This window comes from Pelodiscus sinensis, chromosome 6, assembly GCF_052426305.1.
Source record: "Pelodiscus sinensis isolate ZL-2025 chromosome 6, ASM5242630v1, whole genome shotgun sequence".
Lineage (NCBI taxonomy): Eukaryota > Metazoa > Chordata > Testudines > Trionychidae > Pelodiscus > Pelodiscus sinensis.
This window is the reverse complement of record NC_143057.1, coordinates 102851182-102878314: the sequence shown is the minus strand read 5'-3', so window position 1 is coordinate 102878314 and position 27133 is coordinate 102851182. Positions and strand designations below refer to the sequence as shown.

Genomic DNA, 27133 nt, shown 5'->3' with positions numbered 1-27133 from the left:
TTGGTTTTGATCATAGTTGTTTAGGAGAGGAGAGAACACATTTTCCCCTCTACACATTTTTAGAAAATTTTACTTCCAGAAGAGGAGTTCATGCAAAAAAAAAAAAAAAAAATAAAAAATAAATCTATTTTAAAAGGGTTCGCTAAAAAAATTGGGAAGTCAAGTAAAAGTTTGTTTTTCTGTGTCCAACTACCAAGATCTTGTAATTAGTGCACACAATCCTGAACCATTTATGAAACCACACCAATATCCAGAGTTATGAAAGCCCATAGAACCTTTGCCTTTTCCAATACTTTCATGCTTTAGTGTTATAAAATCACATTAAACTAGCCTCTCAAGGAGTTTAAACAGTTTTCCATGCGCCAATAAAGTATTACTGTACAATGAAACATAGATAATATCTAATCCCTTTTTCTTCCCCACCAAACCCCAATTTTAATTAATTTCCCACCTCACAGAGGTAAATTAATGTTCTCCATTGGAAATAGAGACAGCAATAGCTTCAGAATCTGTTGTTGCAGGAATTCTTGGCATTTTCTTAGCAGGGCTTGGGATAAGCTGAGGAGGAAAACAAATTAAAAACTTAAGTTTCCAGGTCTTATTCTTAGATTTCCTAACTTCTTCCTACACCCCCAGTATTATTTCCCAGACAAAATTCATGCTACACTATTTAGAAAGTTTGGTTTTAGCTATTCAAGTTTGATTGGATGTTTCTGCAATCTTGGCTTATACACAAACTTCTTCAGTCGCTCTTGCAACATAACATTCTGCATGTGAGATTTTTTTTTTAAATGTATGTCTGATTTTTTTTGGCTCTTATTTTGTCTATTTTAACAAATCAGATGGAAATAAGCTATCAGCTCCTTTGTCCTTCTCTTAGAGGAAGGCTGTATAGTTCCACCATATAGAAATAATTTTGCTATTAACATTTTTTTTTCACCTCATGAACTATGTTTGGATGGACAACCTCAGCTCCTGCTTCCAAGGGTCCATCACCGAGCACTGGACGTCGAGCATAAGTTCTTCTGTGTTTTTCATCCACTCGCACTAGGTACCATGTTCCCTCAAACAGATCATCCACTGAACACTGTGGAATGTAGTTTGCTATGAGGAAACCAGTAAAATATTGTTAACTGATTGTTGATGGTTATCATAACGTTTACTGCCCCTTTCCAAAATGCAACAATAGCAGATAAACCAGTGTACTAATAACAAAGTCTGATCTCCACTTCAGCTCAAACTCTGCCATGAATACTTAAACTACTGCCATGCTTGATTGAAACTATGTACAACTAGAAAGGTATGAAAGCCCTGGACTTTGATCCTTAACTGAATTCAGGGATTTGATAACAGTATCAGGAATTCACTTGGTTAAGCATATTGTAATTTACTTTATATGAAAATGCTTTTACCCAAGTGATGAGTTTCCTGTCTAATCTTCATGTTTTCAGCAAAAACATCTGGTGCAATACACTTTCTTGAGTCAAGTCGTGTTTTCAGATCAGATAGGCTAGAAGTTATTTTATCCAGGGAAGAACCTGCAAACACACAAAACCTTCACTAAGTAAATACTAACACTGTTAGTAAAATGCCTATGCACTAATATTTCAAAAAGATGTTCCTATAATCTCTAGGAATGTAGTTTTAGTTTAATACATGGATTTCCATGGTCTCTGTGACAAAAAAATTACATTATTATAAATTACAAAAAGTTAAAGCTAGTCTTTTGGGAGTTAGAACATCATGGAACAGCATCTTGATTTTTAGTTTTTTCTCTATCATACAGAAATACTTCTATCACTATTAGCCAGTCTGTTGCATTTCCACTTATACTAATATTTTAGCATAGCCAACTTTTCAGGTGAGTTGTCCAAATGAAAAAAGCTATACTTGACTTACCAGGTGTGGCATCCTGTGTAACTCTAATGGAATAGAGTGTAGCAGCAAAACCAGAACCATAGGAGAACACACCAATTCTCTGTCCTGCTAGCTGCTGTGGGGAGCACCTGTACATGGAGCAATAGTTGAAAAGAATTAAGAGAACTATGCTTAGGTGCCAATTTTAAATAACCAAGTGTAATATTTAGCTTACTGAAAGAAGCCCACAAAGGTCGGAGTTTATTGGATCAGTGCAGCTCACACCTTAACTAAAAGCCACAGTTCCTATACATAAAACACGCAATATAAAAAGTGTGGAGCAAGATTTGTTTTACTACCTCTTCAGGTGAGGCATCTACACACTGCATTACCCGTATTAGACTGTATTCATCTCACAGAAAAGATCTCACTTTCTAACTGAGAAGTGCCACATACATCTACAGCACTAAATAATGATCTTTGAAACAAGATGAAAGATAAAAGCAAAAGCTTATTGGGTTGTCAATTGGAGTATTGACTTCTCACTTCCCCACTCCTCTTGCTGCCTCTATGGGGGAAATAGGAGCTGGTGCTGGGGGAGACTGCTTAAAAGCTGTCTCCACGGTGCCGCCTGCCCACTCCCCCACCCCCTGCTTCTATCAGAGGCAGCAGAGAGGGGACAGGGGCTGCTGCTGCTAAGCAGCCCCTGTTAACGGTTGCCCGGGCTGGCTGCGCACAGAGGCTGCTCCAGCAGCAGCCCTTGCCCACGGCCAGGGGCTGCTGCTGGAGCAGCCTCTGTTTGCAGAGGACAGGGCTAGCCATGAACAGGGGCTGCTGGATTCAGCGTGAACCAGGACCGAGCAGTCCTGGCTTGTGCTGGGTCTGGGATGCTGCAGCTCTGCATTTTAAAATGTTGTAAGAGCTGCCGGGCTCTGACTACATTTAAAATGCAGAGCCACAGCGTAGGTGACTCCCAGAGCTGGCAATGAGCTGGGACTGCTCAATCCTGGCTCTACCCCTGCTGGGGCTCTGCGTAGTAGTCATTAAATTGTATCAACTACACGATTAGTTAGATAACCGCTATTTAACATCCTTACTCTGCAGTGCAGCGATCCTCAAAATTAATTTAAAGGAATGGTATCAAATTATGTTCAGAGCACTACAATTCTCAGATTACTTGCTTTTTCCAGGCCTAGAACACATCACCACCTAAGAAAACTATCAAACTAGTACTGAGAGAAAGTGGATGCTAAGGAGTTAACTTGCTAGAGTTCCCTTTGGTGCTGTCACAGTGATGGCACCACAGCTGATGCTTGCCTGAACTGTCTGAAAAGAAACAAATGAAGATTTTCTATGGATATGCTTGTTTTGGCAGGGAAGAGATGTCTTGATTTCTCTCCTCTGAATTTGTTTGGAGACTGGGAAAGGTGTGCCCTAGTAAATGAAAACTTTAGTCAGAGACTAATTAGTTTGGATGATAGGGAAGCAACTCACGAAAGATGGGTGGTGGGTGGATGAAGTATGAAAGACTTGAGCACATACAAATAAATTACCTGCTTAGGCTGGTTTCACATTGTTAAGTATGCATGCAGAATCATTTGATCTGCAACCAGTTTCTAGTAATCATCTAAATCAACCCTGCCATAACTTGAGGCAGGATAGGAAAGGCTTCTGATTCCTGATCTAGCAATCATGTGCATGTGTTCAGGTTTTAAGAATGAAACCAGGTGGGGTTTTTCTAGTTTGATCATTGTAAAATAACATCTAAAATGTTGTTAATTCAAGAATAGAAACTTGATGCAACTATGTTTATGTGTTATCAACTATTAAAACAGCATACTATCAGGACAATGCCATCACTGGAATGCTTACAGCCTACTTTCCCACTTCAACTGCATGACTAATAAATTTAGAGGGCTTTACTAAACTTATGTTTGGGTTAAAAACAACACCACCACGATTGCTACCTAAACTTCATCCTAGGGAAAAAAAAAATTGGGAGCTAGTTTGTAAGCCTGTTGGAAAAATGTTGTTTCTAGAGTTTTCCCAAGAGTGAACACATCAAGTCACAACTTCTCATTTTTCTGGCTTTATACTTACTGTGCTAGAAGAGAAGCAAGGCAGCCATAGACTGAGGGGGTGTACATGTTTCCATTTTGACTGGATACAAGTAAAGAAGCTTTGGTTTTCTGATTAAAGAGTTCAGAACTAGCTTTCATAAAGGCCTTTTCCACATCTCTGTCAAAATAAGTATCCTCCAGTTTTATGTCCCTATTTTAAAAAATAGTGAGGTTTAGAAATTGCTGCTATTCACTATAACAGCTGAAAGAGAGAAGCATAAAAGATACATAGCACATTTTAGATTCCCTTCTTCCTCAGACTAATTAAGTAATAATAGAAGTTCTCACCTGAAAGCTTCCAAGCCACTATAAATACCATTTTCTGGTTTAGAGTTCTGGTCACTAAGAAAATCATTCAACAACAGTCGAGCCACAGATTTTTGTACAAGTTTACAATATGGAGAATGGAAGATCATGAAGCCAAAGTCATTCAAGGTAAAGTCTCTGTCACTTCCTTCTGGAAAAGGCAAAAAAAAAAACAATGTCACCATAATTTATAACAATAAATGTATAGTTGCTCACAATAGCCACTATTTTTAAAGCAAGCTACATACAGTATGGTAGAATCCAGATTACTGTAAAATCCAGACTTTGCTGGCAAGTTACTAGAAGCACGGCAGTTATTTGTATTCCAAAATATAAGGTAATTTTTGGCCAAAGAAGCTCTTTAGAAAACAATTGGCAAACTGTGCCAGTACTGTAAAGTGACATATGATTGTGCTGATACATAAAAAAATAATAATAGTATTTTGGCACATTGGTCAGATTTAGCAATGGCAGGAGGTAGTTATTTATCTCCAAAACAGTGCTGCTCAATAAATATGAAACAATACATTTATATTTATTTTAGGGTTAATTAGTGGGCGTTGACACCTGCAATTAATTCAAGGCAGAATTAATGCGTTAAAAAAATAAACTCGCGTTAATCACAGAGGTTGACAAACCAGAATGAGCTGCTTCTCTGGTAAGGTGCAGTAATGCAAACCGCCACTAGAGGGCGCACGGAAAAACAAAGCAGAAAGGAGGAAAAAAACCTGAAGCTGTGGTTCCAGCTCCAGCGGAGAAGTAAACAAAAAAAGTAAAGATCCTGACACCCATATCTCTCCCCTCCCAGGTGACCATATTTTTTTTTAAATAAAACACCTGGAGTGGGGGCAGGGGCTTGCCCAAACTCTCCCTTCCCTCCCTCCCTCGGCAGGGCTCACCCAAGCCACCCTCTCTTTGCCTCCTGGGGTTGGGTTTGACTGATTCTGGGGCTGTGTCCCCCCTCCCAAACTCTGCACTGCCCATGGTGTGGTCTACTCCCCCCCAGCCCAGGGGCTGACCCCTTCAAGCTTGGGGGCTGACCCCCATCCCTGAGTCCTATGCCACCTACAATAGGGGGCTGAGCCCCTCCAAACTCTGCACTGCCCACGGCAGAGTCAACCTCCCTTTGCACCCGTGCCGCCCGCTGAGCTAAAAAAGGACTCTTTTGAATAGGATACAAATATATTGATTATATAGAAGAATTTAAGTTCAGCTTTCATGATAGAATTTGCACTACAATACTTCAGGGAGGTGAACTGAAGTTGTTGTTTTTTTTACAGCATAAATGTTTTGTAATAAAAATAAATATAAAGTGAGCACTATACACTTTGTAGTCTGTGTTGTCACTGAAATCAGTATATTAGAAGATGTAGAAAACATCCAAAATATTTACAAAGATAGTGTTCTTATTATTATTTTACAGTGCAATTAATCTTGATTAATTTTTTTAATCACTTGACAGCCCTAATTTATTCTGTACAATTGCTGAACAATTTAATATCTCAGTGTCACAGGATTAAGGGACCTTTAAAAAAATCAAATACACACATCCTGCTAGGCAAGGTACACTGGAGGTATAAGCTAGCCAAAGTCCTCGTAACTGATGCTGCTTCTCTGACATTTATTTAATCTTACATGTTCTAGAACAGAAGTGAGATACTACTTCAATGTGCACTACCTCCTTTCACTTCCCCCATAAAACCAAAAACAAGTTTTGTTCATTTCAGTATACATCTTGATTTAAATAAATATTAAATATTTAAAGATTTCTTAGACTAGATATACAGGGATATATGCATTATTTTTACAACCAGTCTCATTATGTGCTCTGACAAAATTTTAAGTGCCACCAATGCTTGTGAACATGTCACAGTAATACATACCTTTTTGCCACTGAGCACGGATTTTGTTGCGATAGACAAAATAGCAGCGATCTAATGCACTGAGGTAGCACTGAATAGATAGTTTACCATCAACCACAGGATACTCAGACACCATATCTGGCTTGTAAAAGTCATAAGCATGCTGCATATGGGTCCCACGCAGTCCTGTTTATAAAAAAAAATAAAAATAAATAAATAAATAAAATTGCTTAGGGGAATCAGTTTATAAATCAATCTGAATTTCACCCCAGGTTAGGGGCATAGAGATAAGATTGGCTGCTAGCCACACAGCTCAGTGCCTTCTCACATCTATAGTGGTTTGACACACCACTCCAGTTCTCTCACTACCCAGCTGACTGGAAGTACTGGAAAAACATGAGGCTAGATTCACAAAAGGATATATGTGTTTTAGTCCCAGAATCTGGTCTCAGTTGGATGCACAAAAATTCCACCTCAGCTGCTGCCAAATCCTCTAGACATCTAACTCACTCAGCACCTGAATTTGTGCAGTACAGGTTTCCTACTTGCTTATGATTTTGTTTGAACATGTGAACTACAGCTCCATTCTATACATCTGGACACCCAAGCCTCAGTGCAATTCATGAACTGGTGAAAAAAAGGCATTTCTCCAATTCAGCAGGTGTCCTCAGTCCTCATTTACTACATATGGCCCCTACAAGCAAACATACACAAAACAGGCAATGGAGGTAGGGCACAACTCCTTCATAACTTTTAACCCAGTGGTTAAGGTTGTCACCTGGGTTGTGAGACCCCTTAGTTTAAGTCCCACCTCTCCCAAAAGGGGAGATAGTGGATTTGAACAGGCATCTGACCCCTTTCAAGCGAGTTCCCTAGCCACAGAACTAATCAGACACGCAACAACCTTATTCTCACCTCTTGAAAGTACACTATTATGGATAAATAATTTAGGAGTTACTGCTGCAGGACTGGATGCTGGGTCTCCCACCTCCCAGGTTAGTGCTAATACCACCAAGTTAGAGTCACTCTTATACTTAAGTTGTCAGAGCTGTCCTATCCATGGGGCGGTCCAGAGTAGGGATGTAAAAGGTTAACCAGTAAGCATCACCCTTTAAGAGTTACTGGTTCCGGTTAACTGGTGGGGGCTGGATCAGGTCCCCGCCCGCCATGTGCAGGGGTCTCCTCCAGCCCTGCAGGACTTGCTGTAGATATGGGCTGCTCCAGGCATCCCGAACAGCCCTGCCTATGGCACCCAGGGGAAGAAAGGAGTAGAAGTAGAGGCTGCTTTGGACATCCAAGAAGGAGCAGATGAGAGAGGGGACTGCACCAGCCCGGATGCAACCGGGGGGGGAGGGGGGGGATTTTACATCCCTAATTCAGGGCACCCCACACTTGAGGGATACACGTGGCCCCGGTCAACAAAGGGGCCAGCAGCAGTGGCACTGGCCCCATTTCTCTCCATTTTTACTTGGGTACACAGAGTCCAGGTAGCACGAGGGACAACGGCAGTGCTACTGGCCCTGCTATGCTATGCCATACCCTCACCAGCTCCTAGTATCGTTTGGGAAAAGTTGGGGCTGGGGCTTGGTGGAAAGGGTGGAGTGGGAATAGGACCTAGGGGGAGGGGAAGAGAGAATGTTCTGGGCCCCACACAATCCCAGGGACAGCCCTGTTAGTTGCTCTCTCTAGCCCAATGACGATCATTTATCAAAACTGGAACAATTTCAACAGGAGAGACTGAGGGAGGTTCACATCAGAGTATCCCAAAACACAGGAGGTTAGGATACTTACTTGAGAGGTGGCAGATTCCTGTTCAAATCTCTTCTCCCGTTGAGATGAGGGTACTTTAACAGGGGAAAGAGGCCTCTACACTTCTGGCATGTACTCTAACCACTGGGCTAACAGATACATGGGAGCTCCTCCTCACCCTCTGGGATCTTGCCAAAAACAATTAGGCAACACCACAAAGAAAAGGCATGGCAGCAGAGAATCCCACACAAGAAAAGGGAGGCATGTCCCTGCAGCCTAGACTTTGGCAACAACCTCTAAGAGAGGTGCATGTTAAGCCTTGCTCCTCTTGCCTTGGCATCTTCCACTGGGTAGTCGAGGTAAAGAGATGACTAGCATGCCAACTTTTGTGAATAGCATTCTGAGGAGCCTAACTCTCCCCATTCATTGTATAAGGAGCTAAGGTGCCTAACTCAGGCTTTATTAATCACAAGTTATTTTCTAGACTCCTAGAAGTTAAGTACAGTGACGCTGCATCAGCACTCCAACATTCCTTTGTGAATCTAACCCAGTGTTTCCCAAACTGTGTTCCGCAGAACTCTAGGGTTCTGCGAAATTAAAATAAGGGTTCCACAAGAAAATTCCATTACAATAACATTTTATGATTAAAAAAATATTTAAAACCAAAAATCACATAATATTAATTATGTGCAATTAAACTAAATATTGATCTCATGACCTTGTTTAGCATTTGTTTATTATTATCCTTACTTATTTATGGTCTACTTTTTCAGCTCCATATATACTGTTATTAGGGGTTCTGCAAAATTCTTTCGAGTTTAAAAGGGTCCAGTGGCCAAATAAAATTGGGAAACACTGATCTAACCTATCTTGCCTGTAAGAAATGATTTTCATCATCTGAGAAAACTATGCTGACAGGCACTAGACTAGACAGTGCAGCCTTTGTATTTCCATTGGTGAAACTCTGAAGAAAGGCACGCAGTACATCATACTCTACCACAAATGTATCCCACCTGGAGCAGCAACAAGTCAGTCTACATTCAACAAGATAGAAGGTGCAAGTTCTAACACAAGGAAACTTCAGGGCAGTTGCCCTGGTTCCTGCGCTTCAGGGAAATACGCACTGGGCCTGGACAGCATAGGGCTCCCTGTAGACCTGGAATGACAGTAGCTACTGGACATCATGGAGTTGAAGGTGTTCTGCAGGCCTTATATGTGGCATTTATTTTAAACCTTTCCACATGAGACTAACCTCTCTCAAAAATTAAAGGTGCATTTGGACCAATTAACATAGCAACAGCACCAGCTCCACCAGTTGGCCTGGCATTCCCAGTGGCATACACAGCTATGTCTCCAGCAACAACAAGCGCGTAACGACCTGCAAAAGATAAGAAAAAACTATAGAAAGGAGTCCCTTGGAAACTTTATTTTTACCTGGCAATGCTTAGTTCTTCAATTTATGCTAAGATATGTTTGCAGGATTGAGAGAGCTCTAATCTGCTGTCATTACTCTGAATTTATTTCTACCTTTTTATTTTCATTCCTTGGAGCATTCCCATCCAGATTTACAAGAAAAGATTAGTGATAAGTAGGTGTCTCCGAATCACTCTGTAACACATATACAATATATTTGAATTTCACATCTCCATAAAGTGTAACCTAGATGTGTAAGTCATCTTGGAAAAATACACTCTCTGTTTAGTGTACTTCCAAGAAAACTATGCACAAGGCCAGTGTCTATTTTGCTGAGCATTTTTAATTATAGAAAAGGAAACCTTTATCTTCTAAAGTATTTTTACAAGACTGTCTATAATTACATGGAAGAATACTGAACAGAGACTTAAACATAGCTTTCAAACAAAGACACCAAACTTACCATCCCAAGAACTAGACTCAACCCAGTTAACAGCATTAAAGATAGCAGCAGTGCCTCCATAGCATGCATTTGTTGTGTCGATCCCTTCTACATCAGTATTACCAGAATCCTCAAAGAGCTGCATCAAGACAGTCTTTACAGATTTTGATTTGTCAATGATTGTCTCTGTTCCAACTTCTAATCTCCCAATGCAATCGTAGGAGAGACTATTCCGCTCCATAAGCTTCTGTACCACAGTCAAACAGAGTGAGTTGATATCCTCTCTATCTGAGCAGAATCCCATCTTCGATTGACCCAAACCAATGGTATACTTCCCAGCATCCACACCATCAAATTTTTCCAATTCTGTCTGGTCAACATACTGAGAAGGAAAATAGATCTCCAGTGCAACAATTCCCACATCTTTTGGCCAACAGGCTTCAGCATTCACAGGAAGGGATCCAGGCATTGTGGTAGAGCTTAAAAGAGAAAAAAAAAAGCCACCAAAGCTTATTTGGATATAATCACTTTAATAATAATTATGCAGTAGACGTCTAATTTCCAACAAGCTCCTGGAAAAACTTTATTCCTATATATTCTATCTAATGTTAGCTGCTGGCATGTCCAACCTTCTCATACCAAAACTAAGTACTCATCTGCATTAGAGGAGCACTTCACCAACACACTTAACTCCCAGATAGATACTTATCAATTATATATATATATATATATATATATATATATAAAGAAAAAATTGAGTTCCTGATAGGCTTCTGCCTGGGATGGCAGGGCATTCCCTTGAGTAAGCCTAGAAGTGCACTGGCTGCTTGCTCCACCCTTGGAGACTATCAAATAACTGCATAACCGCTAAGATTTTGTGTGGTTACACGATTATTAAATTAAACAATATCTAACATCCCTAGTTCCTGAAGACTCAAACACTTATGCACAGTAATAAGCCTACTGAAGTCAACTGGATGATTCAGGTGAGGACAGATCTGCTAACAGAGATTGGGTACCTAGTAGAGGTCTTCCACAGTGATCTGCACTCAGGGGTTTGCCCACAGAGCAACTATGATATGAAGAAAACTTTGAAATGAAGTCTAGGTTAAGTAATGCAATGATGCTGATGTTCTAATTTGTCTACTTAGGAGCAGAAACCCTTCCAGTGTTGGTCACCTCATGAAGAATGGAAACCAGCAGGCAGGAGCCCCCCACACAAGTCTTTGTAGTACTGATGCCACCTTTATTATGGAAAGTACTTCCTTGATAAATAAAATAAAATGGTGCACCTCCATGACAAGAGATACCAATGCTTAATTTGAGATCTTGATCTTTTGTATTACACATCCCTCCTGGAGTCCTATCCTTACCTCTTACAGGCACTTGGATCAAGATGCTGCATTGCAGGCAGGGACCCATCAGCTCTCAGGGTCTAAAGAAATAAACACGGGACCCCTTCATATCAGGAAGGTGACCAAAGCAGCCAATTCAATACAGGCCTTTGGATCCCAGTCTCCTGCCTACACACTGCCTAATTAGGGTGGCCAACCCTCCAGGATTATCCTGGCATCTCCAGAAATTAAACATTTATATTTTATTAAAGATTATGTCATGTAACAAAATCTCCAGGAATACAACCAACAAAAACTGGGAATCCTAACTGATCTGAAATCAATGCAGCAGGGTCTTTATTTCTAACACTCCGAGCTACGAAGGGAGATTGTTTCATTCACAAATTGTGAATAGTCCTTTAGAGCAGTGGTGGGCAAGCTGTGGCTTGCATGCGGCCCAATGGGGTTTGTTTGTTTTTTTGTTTACTTATTTATTTAAATATTTTACCCCATCCCTCTATTTAAAATATTCGAGGTGGCTTACAAATGTTTTTAAACACAAAACAAATTATATATATATATATATATATATATATATATATATATATAAATAAATAAATAAATAAATAAATAAATTTAAAATACAAGACACCAGAGGGACATAAAACCTGCTAAAAACATATTGAGAAGAGGAACACACACATACAAGCTCAGACATTAATAAAAGCATGAGTAAAAAGGGTGGCTTTAGCCTGACACTGAAACAATGCTAGTGTTGGCGCCATGCGAATGTCCCGAGGAAGAGAATTCCACAGCCTGCAAGCAAAAGCGAGAAGGCCCTGTTCTGCATAAACATTAACCTTATCTCCGCAAGTGGGGGAACATAAAGCAGAGCATCCCCAGCTGACCTCAATTCCCAGGCAGGTTCATATGGGAGAAGACGGTCCTTCAGATACCCCGGACGCAACTAGTTTGGAGCTTTATAGGTCATAACTAAAATCTTAAATTGTGCCCGGAAACATACCAGAAACCAGTGCAGCTGCCAAAGCACTGGCATAATGTGCTCCGTATAACAAGTATTAGTTAAGACTCAAGCAGGCGCATTCTGGACCAGTTGAAGTTCTACTAGGGATGTAAAATCCCGCTTAATCAGTTAACTAGTTAAATAATGTTTAATTGCTTAACTACCTACATGTGGGTGGCCTGCTCCTGCCAAGCTTCTCCTGGACAGCATGACACCTCCTCCTCCCACACCCTCAGAACTAGCTGGAGGGACTGTAAAGGACCCAGAGCTCTAGCCACTGTCACTGTTGCAGTAGCCGCAGCAATCACCAAGCACCCCTGACCCTTTACAATTGCTGGGCTCCAGGACAGGTCAGAGGGTTTGCCTGAGGCCCACCAATCCCTTATCTGTCCTCCTCCCCATGCACCTCTCACACACAGGCCCGCATTTCCTAATCTTCCCTCTCCGTCCCAGCTCTGAGGCTACGTCTACACTGGCCCCTTTTCCGGAAGGGGCATGTTAATTTCAGAAGCCGTAATAGGGAAATCCGCGGGGGATTTAAATATCCCCCGCGGCATTTAAATAAAAATGTCCGCCGCTTTTTTCCGGAGGATCGGGGCCAGTGTAGACGCTCTTTTCCGGCTTTTCTAAAAGCCGGAAAAAAGCGGCGGACATTTTTATTTAAATGCCGCGGGGGATATTTAAATTCCCCGCGGATTTCCCTATTACGGCTTCTGAAATTAACATGCCCCTTCCGGAAAAGGGGCCAGTGTAGACGTAGCCTGAGTGTCCCAAATCCCCTGATTCCAATGCTGCAAATCAGCTGTTCAAACTCTGGGGCTGTGTCTACACTGGCATGAATTTCCGGAACTGCTTAAAACAGAATACTATTCCGTTTTCAGTTTTTCCGGAAAAGGAGCGTCTACATTGGCAGACTGCTTTTCCGGAAAAGCCCTTTTTCTGGAAAAGTATCTGTGGCCAATGTAGACGCGCTTTTCCGGAAAAGAGCCCCGATCGCCATTTTTGCGATTGGGGCTTTTTTCCGGAAAAGACTACTGGGCTGTCTACACTGGCCCTTTTCTGGAACAGTGTTCCGGAATAAGGACTTATGCCCGAGCGGGAGCAGAATAGTTTTTCCGGAATAGCGGCTGATTTTGTACAGTAGAGTGTCGTTGCTTTTCCGGAAATTCAAGGGCCAGTGTAGACAGCTCGCAGCTTATTCCGGAAAAGTGGCTGATTTTCCGGAATAAGTGGCCCAGTGTAGAGACAGCCTGGGAGGGAGAAGGAGGAGGAGTGGAGAGAAAGCTCAAATCAGCAGATTCATGGCACTCTTTAAGTGCTGGGACGCAAGGAAAGGAGTAGGAAGCGCAGAGTGTCAGCACTCCGGTGCATGAGGAGTGGGTGTATAAGGAGTGCGCAGGCTACAGCCAAACAGGACTTCAAGCCCTGCCATATTATAAAACAGGAAGACCAATATGCAACCTTTTATGGAAAAAATGAATAAGGAAAAAAGTTATTCACTTGCTCCCATAAGAATTAGGGGTCACCAAATGAAATTAATAAGTAGCAAGTTTAAAATAAACAAAATGAGGTTTTTCTTCACACAGCACATGGTCAGCCTGTGGAACGCCTTACCAGAGGATATTGTGAAGACTAGGACATTATCTAGTTACTTCTTGAACCTTGTTAAAGTCATGGAGATTAGGTCCATCAATGGCTATTAGCCAGGATGGGTAGCAATGGTGTCCCTAGCCTTTGTTAAAAGACTGGGAATGAGTGACAGAAGAGGGATTACTTGAGGATTCCCTGTTCTGAGGCATCTGGCATTGGCCACTGTCGGCAGACAGGCTCCTGGGCTAGATGGACCTTTGGTCTGAGTCAGTATTGCTGTTCTTACGTTCCTAACCTCCAGCCCAGGAAGAGAAGGGAAGAAGAGACAATATGGTTGCTTCCTTCAAAACCAACTCTCTCCCCTTCTCCTAGTGAAACAGAGCTTGGAGGGATGAGAAAATCTCAATGCTGGACTGAAGCTAAATGAGGGAAAGGCTGAAGTTTTGCTGCCAAAACGTCAGAAAAGCAAAGTACTTCAGCCAAAACAAACCAACCGCCCCTACCAAGCACTCGTCTAGAACAGCTTAACAAATGAGTAATTCATACCTAGCGCTTCCATAGCACTTGTCATCACTAGCTCTCAGAGCGCGTTACAAGAGGACCCAGCGGCATTAACCCTGTTTGATAGCGAAACTGAGGCAGGGAAGTGGATGTTCTTGCCCAAGGTCACCCAGCCGCTGAGCCCGAGCCCGCTAGACACCGCGCCCCGCAGTCTAGTCAGTCCCAGCCGGGGCCTGACAGAGGGATACGGGAGGCCGCACCCCGCCCTTCCCCACAGTCACTGCCCTCCGCAGCGGGGAGAAGAGCGGCCCCGCCTGGCCCCCCAGCTCCATCCGAAGACACGGCAACGCCCCGGCCCGGCAAGCAGCCACAGCGCTGCCGGCTCCCGACCCTACGCACGCGCGCGCGCGGGGCCCAGCGCTTGGCGGACCCGAGCAGCCTGAAGGAGCCGGGGGCCCACGGGCGGGAATGGAAGAGGCGCCTCACACACCCCCCGTCTCCTACCACCCCCCGCCGCTCACTCACACGTTGCGGAATCCCATCGCCCACCCGCGTGGGGAAGATACCCGAATGCGCATGCGCGCGGGCCGCCGTCACCGCCAGACCGCCACCCGCATGCGCGGTTGTGGCACTCCGGCCCCGCAGAGGGTTACTCCACCCCTCGTAGCGCTGCGACGCTGCGGGGCAAAGAGCCGCCGCTTCTCTTAGGGGCGAGGCCTGAGAGCGTAGAGCCAGGCGCGCGCCGGGCTGCAGAGCTGCGCTGGGGGCCGGGAGTAGGCAAGTAAGTTCGGCCCTGTCGGGCAGCCTTCCCTTGCTCGTGGGAATTGAGGGAGACACTAGCAGCCAGGGCTGGGACGCAGGAGCCGTGGCTGGAGCAGCTGTTCCCCACTCACAGCTAATTTCTCTGCCGCAGCCTCTTTCCCCCTCTTCCCCCCCCAAGCGATCCGGGGTGGGGTGGGAAAGGGAGCAGCTAGCCGATACTGACGTTTTTCTTAACAGGAGTCGTGCTGGTGGAAGCCGTTTTATTTTCGTGGATAGAAGCTATGGATGCAGCCTGCAGTTCCTAATACATAGTCATCCGCAGCAACGACAGATTTTCGGACCTTTGTCCAGGCTGCAGTGCTGTGAAATGTAGCCACAGCTGGATGCTGCAGAAACAGTGCTGCGGGGCTAGCCCCTCTGTGTAGTAGGGACAAGGAACAGGACGTTTTCCTCTTCTCCTGACTTAATTCCAAGAAGGAAATAGGAGCTTGCCTGACTAGGATATGACAGGATGATTCTGCACTGTAAAAATTAGAATTAGGCTAGGGTAGTGTTTCTCACCCTTTTTAATATCAGGGACTAGCTTGCTGCTAAGTTGTGTCATAGAAAGCCCAGAGTACAATCTTGGTTCACAGATTAGGTGTTGAGAAACACTGGGATAGGTACCCGACCATGGATAATAAGGTGTGGTTCTTGCTCTGAGGCACTTACACCTATCATCAGGAAAGGGCTGAGTTACAACAGGATTTTTTCTTTAGCCCAAGTGAATGTCACAAAGCACAGAACGGTGTTACTACCTGTATGAAAAGATACAGGGGATGTAACCCACTGTGTTAATTGAAATTTAAGGTGCCCTATTTAGTCCTGATCTATGCAAGATGGTTAAGCCAATATAAGTGGCTTTGCATCAGCACAACAGCTGAAGTATCTTCATTTACATTTGATGCCTTTTCACCTGAGGGGCTCTCTACTTATGAGAAACACCATCTTGTCAAACAGCAGAGTCACAATTGAGGTAAACAGATGTATATGCAGCATCAGTGTAGACCAGACATTACTTACACAAAAGTGTCTACACTGGCATGGATGCTCTCGTGCAAAAGCACATCTCTTGCACAAACACACATGCCAGTGTAGACGCTCTCTTCTGGAAGAGTTTTTGCACAAGAACTCTTCCGCAAAAGAGTTATTGTGCAAGATCATGCCAGTGTAGATGTAGCCGTGGAGTACTGCAGGCTTGTATTTCTGAATGCCAATAAAGAGAAATAGGACACTGCAACGTCATCTCAGTAAAAGATCGAAATCACAAGTTCCCCAGTCTGAAATTAGCATGTTTGTTATAAAAATGCAAAGCAGATTACATAAGAGCAGCCATGCTAGATCAGATCAAAAGTCCATCTAACCTAGTAGCCTGTCGTCCTACAGTAGTCAGTGCCAAGTACTCTGGCATGAAGGAACAGAAGTTCTGTCCTGTCGCCCATTCCCAGCTTCTGGCAAACAGAGGCTAGGGCCATCATCCCTGCCCATCTTGGCGATTAGCCAATGATCTACCTAGGTTTGCCCCCAAACCATGTTAGTTTGGCCAGAGCCCTCCCCATCCATTGGACAGTTCAGGGCAGCTGTCCTGGACACTGCTTTTGGAAGTCCCATGGGGTCAAGCAGCCTAGAGAATTACTGGCAGTAGAGAGCAGGCTTACCCCCACACACACCAGTGGCAGCCAAGGCAAGGGGAGTTACCCAGATGCAGCCTGCTCTGCCCTGCCATCTCTCAGTTGGGTCTCTTCACTGCAGTGAAGCACACAGAATGAAGGTGTGGGAGAAGTTAAGCCCTGCTGCTGGCACCAAGTTCCCCCGGTAATCCCCCAAGCTATTGCTCGGGGGAGGGGCTTGAAGGAGAGGTGCGAAGGGCTGGGATGGAGGGAGGGTGTCATTGGTTCTCTACCCCCTAGAAAGGGTATAAAATCTTGGCCTTCACACCTGGTAAGGAGTTCCATGGGTTGGTTGTGCATTGTGTTTAAAAATGCTGTTTAAAAACTGCTGTCCATTAATTTCACTTGATGACCCCTAGTTCTTGAGCTATGAGAATTAAGCTAATAAAAATAACTTTCTGTAGTATATGTAATCTGATAGACCCCAAATTGAAATTAAACATTAATTAGGCTATCAGAAGAGATTCTGAATAGTGTTTACAAGCATACTAATATAACCAGTTCAGTGAAGTCAGAGGATGGATGAACTCTGGTTTGACTGAAGCCTGCGACACTCAGTAGGAAAAAGACTTCCTGAATAGAAGTGTCAGTGGTAAAATAAATTCACTTGCAAACTGCCCTGTTTTGGATTACAGTATTACTCTTCAGCTTCAAGGCAAGTACTCACTTCAAGTGGCAGAAGAGACTTCCTAGTCATGTACAAAGAGCATTTAAAGACAAAACACTATTCAAAAGACAGGGCTCCAATTACATCCATTGTTGCCATTTTCAAAATTGAATTTTTTTAATTAGAACTTTTATATAAAATGCTGGTGCATGTCAAAGACAAAAATATTTTGATACCAGAGTTGCTACTATAACAATACAGTACCAAGAGGGCCTGCATGACTTAGGTTCCTCACTCTTGCTCTAAGGCCAGGGGGCTGGATGAAGCCCCCAGCTTGCCTGGATCCAGCCCCCAAGGCTCAGTTCCCTGCCCCGCCCCCCAGCATTTGGGGAGCCTATTTAGGCTCTGGTGTGTGAGGAGAATGTCTCCTTCTCAATGAAGGTCCACATCAGTGAGGGTTTGGTGTTGTTGTGGGGGGCAAAGGGGGGGGTAGGAGAGGTTTGGCATGTCTCATTTTTGTGCAGCCCCTGACTGTTTTGTGGTCTAGTATCCCTCCCCACACCCAAAAAAGGTTCCCCACTTCTGGCTTAGAAGATTGAAAGATCAAATCCAGCTTTCACTTTGGTTAAATCCAACTCAGATTGATAGTTTGGCACATGGCAAAGACTTTTGCTCCCTAGGAGTTACAGAAACTGAGCAATCCTCTGACTCCTACAAGCATTTTCTTAAGGAAAAGAATGAGTTCCATAAACAGGAAAGTAGGGGTAGTTTATTGTTGGGAGATAACGATGCTTGTAATGTTTGTGCTATGGTAGAAAGACATCCACCTTCATGAGTGAGCATTCAGCATTTTTTTTTAAAAACAATCTGGTTCACAATGTCAGCAATATTAAATCTGTAACTTCCCTAATACTATATTAGGAAGACAAAATGACTTAGTTATTACATCAGATTTGGCATGAACTATCATGACCATATTTTCTGCACCAAAAATCAGTACACAGAGCAGTGACATGAGATGGGGGGGTTGAGGTAGTGAATGAGTGTGCTGGAGGTAGGTTTCTGGTGGGGGGGAGGATGCAGGAGCAAGGGAAGGTGGAGAAACAGGTTGGGGGTGTGGATAGGGTGTCTGGCAAGGAAGGAGGGTGCAGGAGCAGGCTGGGAGTGTGGGATCTGTGTGGGAGAAGGGCACTTAATTGCTTCAGGCATGGCCTCCTGCTGCTCCCATTGACCAGATTCCATGTGCTGGTGCTTCCCTTCCGCCAGCTGGGAGAGCAGCCTCACAGGAATACCTTTCTGAATCTGGCCAAAGGGGAAAGCTGCCAGGAATCACTTCCCTGTGAGGCTGTTCTTCCAGCTGGGGGAAAGGAAGCAGCAGCACACCTTCTCTGTAAGCTGGATCCAGCAGGGAGCCTCAGGGCTTTTTCCCCTCACCCTGCCAAAATATTAGAATTTCCAGGACATTTCAGTGCTTTATGGAGATAACAGGACAGAGTATTTTGAAATCTCCTGGAAAAATCCAGGATGCAGGGTCAGCGTAGTAATAACCCATAGAACAATTTTAAAACAGGCAGCCAAACAAGTTCTTAGCATATCAAAAGGATTTGTTGCATTGATGATAATTAGTTATATTCCCTCCATCCTAGAAGGCCTCTCCAGTTCAGGATTGGGACTGGGACACACTACAATGATGTGGAATGAAGCAGTACCAGTACAGCACTTGTGGGTGGGGAACTACAGTCTGCAAAGCTGCTGCTTATTCTAGCTTCTCTCCCAAACATTAACTTCAGTTATTTAATTCCAAGTCTTAGATTTTTTAAATAACTTATTCCATTAAAAGCCACTGTTCATACTGAAAGTACTTTGTTTTAGTCAAATTCAGGTTTCTTGCCTTTAAGTAAAAAAGATTTTGCAAGAAGGCTATTTCTATGGCATTCTACTATAAGTCACTGGTAACCTAGACAGCTCAAGGGTTGCCTGAGGTTTTTACTGCAATACCTTATGATGATTTACAAGCCTGGAGGAAAGGGAGCAGTGGCAGGAAGGCACTTCTGCCTTCTGGATCAAATTCTCATCTCAAGTTCCACCGGAATTGTAGCAATCTATTTTCTTTGTTACAAGTTAAGAGAAAAGACTTTAAAAGAGGCTTGTTTGCTTTTTTTTAAAAAAAAAAAAAAAACACCTCACAACAATTTTAATTATTCAAAATGTTTTAACATAGGTAAAAAAATTAAGTGATTTAACCTTGTGCCTTTTTAAGGCTCTTGGAGGCATAACAGGCAAGCCACAACAGAACTTGCCATGATTGCAAAACCCTACTAGCAGTTTTCCTAGAATGGGAGAGACATATGGTAGTACACAGTTTTGTTTTTAAAATTAGAGCAAGCTGTGCTGGTTTGAGGTCATTCTCTAGACTATTTCAAGTTTTTATTTTTTGAAAAAAAAAAAGTATTTATTTCACAGTAAAGAGTGTGCTGGAAGCTCCAGAACAGATTAAGAATTCAAATATTTAGGTCTTGCAGGTGACAATTGGTCATTGACTTTTTTCCTTTTATTCCTGAAATGTGTTTCATAAATGAAATAAAAGTCACTATTTGTTTCTGAACAAATACCGCTATGGGGAATTTGATACTCAGTTAAATAACCATTAACTTAATGTAGTTCTTTTCTCCACCCATTTCAAAATATATTTAATCTGTGTACATTGAATACAGCATGCATTAGACACTGAACAATTATCTTGTATTTCTACCAAACATATGAAAAAGGTTCTGTAGATATTCAGCAATTTAAAGCAAGCTGCTGCTAGTACATGAAAAATTGAGGCAATGCAACTCTTCTGGTTACAGCTCATTATTACAAATGCATACTGCCTAAAATCTAAGTGCAGTGCATATATTAAATTCATGCGTCTTTTCAAGAAGCTCAGAAAGTAACTAGGATTTAAGAATTCCTCAGAGAAATAGTTTCTCTTCCCATATCAGATTTTACACAGCTACTGTAAAAAAACAAACAGGATTTCAGTTATTATAAAGCCCCTTGCATAGTAAAAACACATACTTAATCCTGTGATTGGGTTTGATCTTGTAAATAACTGGGCTCTTGCCAAAGTGGGGAAAAAAAAGTAAAGACTTAATAGCAAGTTTGCTATATTTGATTAAAAGTAAAGAGGGCTAATGTAAGGAGATGAAAATTTGTTTTTGGGACCTGGAGTTCTGACCACAATGAAGTGGAGCAGAAACAAAATTTATTTAATGCACACACAAACATAAAAAGAGCCAGTAATATTATCCACTAAATTATGCCTTGCACTCATGTCTGCTTTTGATTACCCAGTCAGTTCAGTTCCTGAGGCACTGTGAAGCCAGCTTCATTTCCAAAGCTTGTATAGAAGACTGACAGCTAAACCTATGTGTTTTAGTATGTGGCTGAATTTCACTAGAACAGTACCTCCAACTCCTTTTAATTATTTTGTTCTATAAGACATAGAAGATTCCCTTCAATGTTCTGCCTCCAAAAGCCCCATACATGTGCAAGTAAAATTCCCAGTAATAGCCACACCCAGATGGGTCAGAGATAGTGTATACCAGTCTAGAGTTGTATCAGGTGAAAAGCATTCTGTGGAGGTTCTGGTCACACAAACACCATGCAATAAAAGACTGACCTATGCCTTGGCGGTATCCACCGCTGTAGGGGCAGCAGTTGTAACTTTCTATACACCTGTAGAAACCTGGTTCATTTTATGTAGTACTACAAGACAAAAACCAACCTCCATACCCTTGTTACCTTAAAGACTAACACTATTTGGGCAGAATAGTGTTAGAAATGTAGCCATGTTAGTCTGGTGTAGCTGAAACAAAATACAGGACTATGTAGCACTTTAAAGACTAACAAGATGGTTTATTAGATGATGAGCTTTGGTGGGCCAGACCCACTTCCTCAGATCAAATAGTGGAAGAAAATAGTCACAACCATAGATACCAAAGGGTACAATTAAAAAAAAGTGAACACATATGAAAAGGACAAATGATCCACAAAAACATACGCCCAGAGAAATCTGTTAGTCTGTAAGATGCCACACGTGTCCTCGTGTTTGCAGATAAAGACTAACACGACTACCCTCCCCATACATACTCTCGTTGGTATTTAGCCTCCGTTTTCACAGTCTCTTTCTAGCTGCCTTGTTCCACCAGATTTATACTGAGGTGGGGTCTAACTCCTCGAAGGTACCTTTCAGTGACAGGTGAGCCTCTGATGATACCCAGGCAGACCAGGCACCAGGGCTGGCGGCTCCTTAGCATGCAGGGCACGGAAAGTCCCCGTTTCGTGCGGGCACAAAGCTCGCAGGACAGCACCGCCCCTGTCCTGTGCGATGCAGCGGGGCGCCCACTCAGCCCCACCACCCCCCGGCTGCGAGGCAGGCACGGAGAAGCCTCACGGGGCTGGTGGATGCTGGCACCCAACGCGGCCCCTGCCCAGCCCGCTGTGGGGCTGATCTCACCGGCACGCCCGGCAGCCGCATCCCCCGGGACGCGGGTGCCGCAGGTCCCCAACAAGCCCCGAGCGGAGCCAGGCAGCCCAGCACCGCCCCCCGCGAGGGGCTAGGGCGGCGGAGGTCGCGCCTCTGCCCCGCTCTCACCTGCGCGCCGCGACTCGCCGCTTCGTTCTCTCTCCCGCTCAGCAACTGGATGGGGCCTGCGAGCAGCAGCGGCGCCTTTAAAACAGCCCCGCCGCCCAAGCGGCCGCTTGAATCGTGAGCGGCAGCTCGCCCGCCCAATCAGCATCCCCCGTCGCAGGGTCCGCTGCTGTCCCCCCTCCCAACCAGCGGCGGTGGTGCTGGCGCATGGTGTGAGAACGTGACGCGGCCTGGGCAGATTGCTGTTCGCCAATGGGAGAGCGGCTCAGGGAGAGGCCGCCCAGTGGAAACCCAGCGCAGTGCGCAGCTGACCAATGGGAGGCGCGCTGCCGACTGCGGGTGAGGGTAGTGCGGCCGCGTGGGTCCCTGGCGCACAGAGGAGGATGTTACCTAGCAACGGGAGTGAGGCTCAGGCAGCCCAGGCAGAGCCTCGCCTTACCCTAGGGGAGAGGCGCGCTCATGGGGGGTTGCGCAGCTACGGGGGTTGTCCTGGGGGACCAGAGCAGGACGCTGGGGGGAGAGACGCTGCTATGGGGGGAATGCGGCTGTCATAAGGTGGCGAGGCAGAGGGGCTGGAGGCCGCCATGGAGATGAGATGCAGGCTTCCTTAGTGAAAGGTGCAAAATAGCAGGGGGCAGGGGAGGCGGCAGGAGCCTCCCTCCCTCCCCACCTTTGAATCAGTGATAGCATCCATGCACGTTCCAGGTTTGTTGTGTCCCTCTTCTCATAGAAACTGCATGTCACCTAGCCCTGATCATTGTTTTTTCAAATGTAATCTGCTGCTTTAGTCCAAAAGCTGGAAACAACGGAGGTAAAAGCTCCCAATGACATTTAGCACCCATATAGTCACACCCTATGTGCCACTGTAATAATCTTTATACACAATACACCTTGTGAAGTATCATTTAAAAACTAACAACTCTCTGATTGTTAATACATTCTTGTAGGATGTACGTCATGGTGAGTTTCAAAAGTTATGGAAGAAACTGACATTATGACTGAAGCGTTTGTAAACCAGATTTGTCAGGGAGAGCTGATATACAGGCCTGCACTTAACAAAGAAATGGTTCTCCCCACCTGGGAGTTACTTCCAAAGTATTTTGAAGGACAAGCAGTATGTATTTACATATCATGTAAACAGACCTGTCAGACTAACAAAGAGATGTGGGAAAACCTCAGAATAACTCATGAAAGGTTATATGCCATGATAAAATTGTTTGTCTTTAAGGTGCCATCAGACTCCTTCTTGTTTTAGCTGAAACAGACTAACATGGCTACCTCTGAAATGTGGAGGAGGAAGGAACAGCATGGTATCTACAGCCAACAGGAGACAGAAAGGTTTGGTTTGAGATTCACTTTTCAAGGAATGCATAGTAAAGGTTTCTGGTCTAAAAAGATGGAGGGAGGGCTGAACCTCAGTTGATAAGTGATTACATATAATATTACTGAATGTATGTACTTTTAAGCAGATAGGGTTTCCAGCCCTCTTGCTTTTGCTGGGAATCACACTCTGTCTCCCAAATGCTACTTCAGCCAATCCAGGAGAGTGGGGGGGGGGGGGGGGGAACACTAAAAGTCAAGCAGTGCAGCCAGGCTGCCTTGGCTCTACTCTGCTTTGCAGCTGGACCCATCCATGTAGCCCCTGGGGGAGGTCAGGGGATCTCAGTGCTGCTTCCAGTGCTGACTCTGCAGCCTACAGTCAATGGGAGCTGCTGGAATGGTGCCTGTGGACAGTGGCACATGGCAGAGACCCCCCCGGGGGTCTTGTACGTAACCCGGGGACTGCCTGTATTCTGTTTTTTCCTCCGATGTACAGGCAGTCCCCGGGTTACATACAAGATAGGGACTGTAGGTTTATTCTTAAGTTGAATCTGTATGTAAGTCGGAACTGGCGTCCAGATTCAGCCGCTGCTGAAACTGACCTCCAGTTCTGACTTACATACAGAATCAACTTAAGAACCCCAGGCGTCCCCAAGTCAGCTGCTGCTGAAACTGATCAGCAGCTGATTCCAGGAAGCCCGGGGCAGAGCAACTCTGCCTGGGGCTTCCTGTAGTCAGCGCTGGTCAGTTTCAGCAGAAGCTGACTTGGGGACGCCTGGGGCAGAGCAGCTGGGGTGCTGCTGGGTTGCTCCAGTAGCGCCGCTCCTCGGCGCTACTGGACCAACCCGGCAGCACCCCATCTGCTCTGCCCCAGGCGTCCTGAATCAGCCGCTGCTGAAACTGACCAGCAGCGGCTGAATCAGGACGCCTGGGGCAGAGCAGCTGGGGTGCTGCCGGGTTGGTCCAGTAGCGCCCAGAGCGGCGCTGCGGGACCAACCGGCAGCGCCCCAGCTGCTCTGCCACAGGCGTCTGGAGAAAAGCCTAGTCTGCTGGGGGGGGGCGTACTAGCTGCACCCCCCCCCCCACCCCAGCAGACCAGGAAGACGCGGGCGGCGGACCGAGACACACCGCGGTCCTGCCACCTGGGTCCTCCGCAGCTTTGCTCCCAGTCTCCCTGGTCTGCCAGGGAGATGGGGAGCAAAGCCTCTGAGGACGCCAGCAGCGGGACAGCCGCGGGGCATCTGGGCTGTCCCGCTGCCGGCTTCCCTGAGGCTTTGCAAAGCCGCGGGGGGGGGGCTTGGGCAGTGAGGCAGCCCAGGCACGCCTGGGCTGCTCCACTGCCGGCTTCCCCGAGGCTTTGCAAAGCCGCGGAGGGGCTCGAGCAAAGCCTCGCTGCCCGAGCCCCCCCGCGGCTTTGCAAAGCCTCGGGGAAGCTGGCAGCGGAGCAGCCCAGGCACGCCTGGGCTGCCTCGCTGCCCAAGCCCCCCCGCGGCTTTGCAAAGCCTCAGGGAAGCTATTAAAAGTGTTACTATTATCTCTCAAGTAAGAAGGGATCTTTTCATATAGCTCTCAGTGTAATTTCACTTTAATTGCTTACTAGAAAGTCTAGTGCAGGTGTTCTCAAGATACAATTTTTGGTGACTTCAGAGGGCATCTGCCAATTCTTGCTGATGGCCACTCTCATACTTTTTCATAAAATTCTTGATTAGCTTTAGGAGAAACAAATATTTACATATACACATTCAAACCATTGAAATTTATTTATTGCTGTCCAGAAAAGCTGTTGTGAAAAGTGATATTAACAAGCACACAAGAATCATTTTTCTGAACAGACTTACTCAAGCTTGGCAAGGCAGAGGACAAATTTAAGCCCTGGACAGAGGTTGGGGGGAGCAGTGGAGATCATGGGTAATGGGAGAAAGCAGCAGAGCACTGGAGACGTAAGCCCTGTGTCAAGGGGCAGGAACATCCCTAGGGTGGTGCAGGGTCTGGGACTTTGCGTTGCAAGTGGGAGGGAGCAGGACTACAACTACTGCACACTCACACACCAGAAGTGGAGAGCCGTGGCTGGAGGAGCACAGCAAGCTGGGCCCATTGCGGGTATGTCTACACTACAAAGTTAGTTCGAACTAACTTTCATAGGCGCTACACTAGCGCTCCGTTAGTTCGAACTTAATTCGAACTAACGGAGCGCTTAGTTCGAACTAGGTAATCCTCATTCCACGAGGATTAAGCCTAGTTCGAACTTACTAGTTTGAATTAAGGGCTGTGTAGCCCCTTAATTCGAACTAGTGGGAGGCTAGCCCTCCCCAGGTTTCCCTGGTGGCCACTCTGGCCAACACCAGGGAAACTCGTCTGCCCCCCTCCCGGCCCTGGACTCCTTAAAGGGCCACGGGCTGGCTACGGTGCCCGTGCCAGGTGCAAGCCTGCCAGCACCCAGCCAGCAGACCCCGCACCTGGCACGGCTCGAGCCACCCACCCGATGCCCCCCCAGCCCTCCCCCTCTTCCCGGGACCAGGCTGGCGGCTCCCGGGAGCTTGCCCAGGACCGCAAGAGGCGGGCACCCGCCTGGGCTAGTGCGGACATCGTGGACCTCGTCTACGATCTCCGCACTAGGCACAGGAAAGTGGCCGTCTAGGGCAGGAGAGCTGCCAGCCTGGCCAACCAGGAACAGGTGTGCATGAAAATCAAGGGGGTCCACCGAGACCCCCGACCCCTGAGCCCTGAGCTTACAATGGCCGTACTGGGTCAGACCAAAGGTCCATCTAGCCCAGTAGCCTGTCTGCTGACAGCGGCCAACCCTAGGGACTCTGGAGGGGATGGACCGAAGACAGTGACCAAGCCATTTGTCTCGTGCCATCCCTCTCCAGCCTTCCACAAACTTTGGGCAGGGACACCACTCCTACCCCCTGGCTAAGACCACTCCATGGACCCAACCTCCATGACTTGATCACACGTCCCTTTAAACTCTGTTCTAGTTCTAGCCTTCACAGCCTTCTGCAGCAAGGAGTTCCACAGGTTGACTCTTTGCTTTGTGAAGAACAACTTTCTGTTACTAGTTTGAAGCCTGCTACCCATTCCTTTCCTTTGGTGTCCTCTAGTCCTTCTTTATGGGAACTAATGAAGAACTTTTCTGTATGCACCCTCTCCACCCAACTCCTGCTTTTAGAGACCTCTATTCTGTCCCCTCTCCGTCTCCTCTTTTCTAAGCTGAAAAGTCCCAGTCTCTTTAGCCTCTCTTCATATGGGACCTGTTCCCAACCCCTGATCATTTTAGTTGCCCTCCCCTCTCCCACCCTCTCTCTTCCCCTCTCCCACCTCCTTTCCCCAGTCTCCCCTAGTTTTGTTCAATAAAGACAGATTCCATTTTTTGAACACAATTGTCCTTTATTTTGTACATCAAGAAAAGGGGCTAGGGATGGGTAAGTGGAAGGAGGTGAGGGAGGAATGGGGTACGAGCCCCCGATGGGGAGGACTGGGCTGGCTCTGCGGGCTTCTGGGGGTGGAAGCTCTCCTGCAGCCCCCCAATTGCCCGCTCTCCCCAGATGGCAGCCTGCGGCAAGTGCAGCCGGGCTGATTGCCGAGTGGTGTGATGTGCCCGGTGTGGGTACTCCGGGCAATCCAAGCCAGGACTGCTTTGCAAGCGGGGCACCCCTGAGAACTGTCTGTCCGGGGTGGGGGTCGGGACCCTTTAAGCACTGCCCTCGGCTAGCCTGAGACAGCATCTCTACGCTCTAAGTCCTCCTCTGATGCCCTGCCGGCACTGCTTCCGGCCATCCTTAAGCCCGGTTCAGGGTCCACTTAATGTGGACATGCTAGTTCAAATTAGCAAAACGCTAATTCGAACTACTTTTTAGTTCTAGACGCGTTAGTTCGAATTAGCTTAGTTCGAATTAACTAA

The 27133-nt window shown here is 45.6% G+C and overlaps 1 protein-coding gene and 1 long non-coding RNA gene across 7 annotated transcripts in view; one reads left to right on the top strand and one right to left on the bottom strand.

Moving 5' to 3' along the window:
* Positions 1-98: 98 nt before the first annotated feature.
* On the bottom strand, positions 99-22051 carry HMGCS1 (3-hydroxy-3-methylglutaryl-CoA synthase 1). 6 transcript variants are annotated; one of them, XM_006139506.5, is made up of 11 exons: positions 21916-21993; positions 11123-11184; positions 9771-10228; positions 9147-9272; positions 6167-6331; positions 4266-4434; positions 3958-4128; positions 1900-2006; positions 1413-1538; positions 941-1104; positions 99-558 (listed from the first exon to the last, which is right to left on the bottom strand). In XM_006139506.5, the coding sequence occupies exons 2-11, from the start codon at positions 11152-11154 to the stop codon at positions 466-468; spliced, it is 1611 nt and encodes a 536-aa protein (XP_006139568.3). In that variant the 5' UTR covers positions 11155-11184; positions 21916-21993; the 3' UTR covers positions 99-465. The 6 variants fall into 6 exon arrangements, with proteins under 6 accessions (XP_006139568.3, XP_089635529.1, XP_089635531.1 ...); XM_089779403.1 differs by lacking the exon at positions 21916-21993 and adding an exon at positions 14724-14782; XM_089779405.1 differs by lacking the exon at positions 11123-11184 and having other exon boundaries at positions 21916-22051.
* LOC112544107 (uncharacterized) overlaps positions 14836-27133 on the top strand; it is a 27065-nt gene continuing 14767 nt past the window's right edge. The window contains exons 1-3 of the long non-coding RNA XR_012904930.2: positions 14836-14979; positions 15198-22617; positions 23141-23250. This is a non-coding gene — a long non-coding RNA (uncharacterized LOC112544107). The remainder of the gene's footprint in view (positions 14980-15197; positions 22618-23140; positions 23251-27133) is intronic.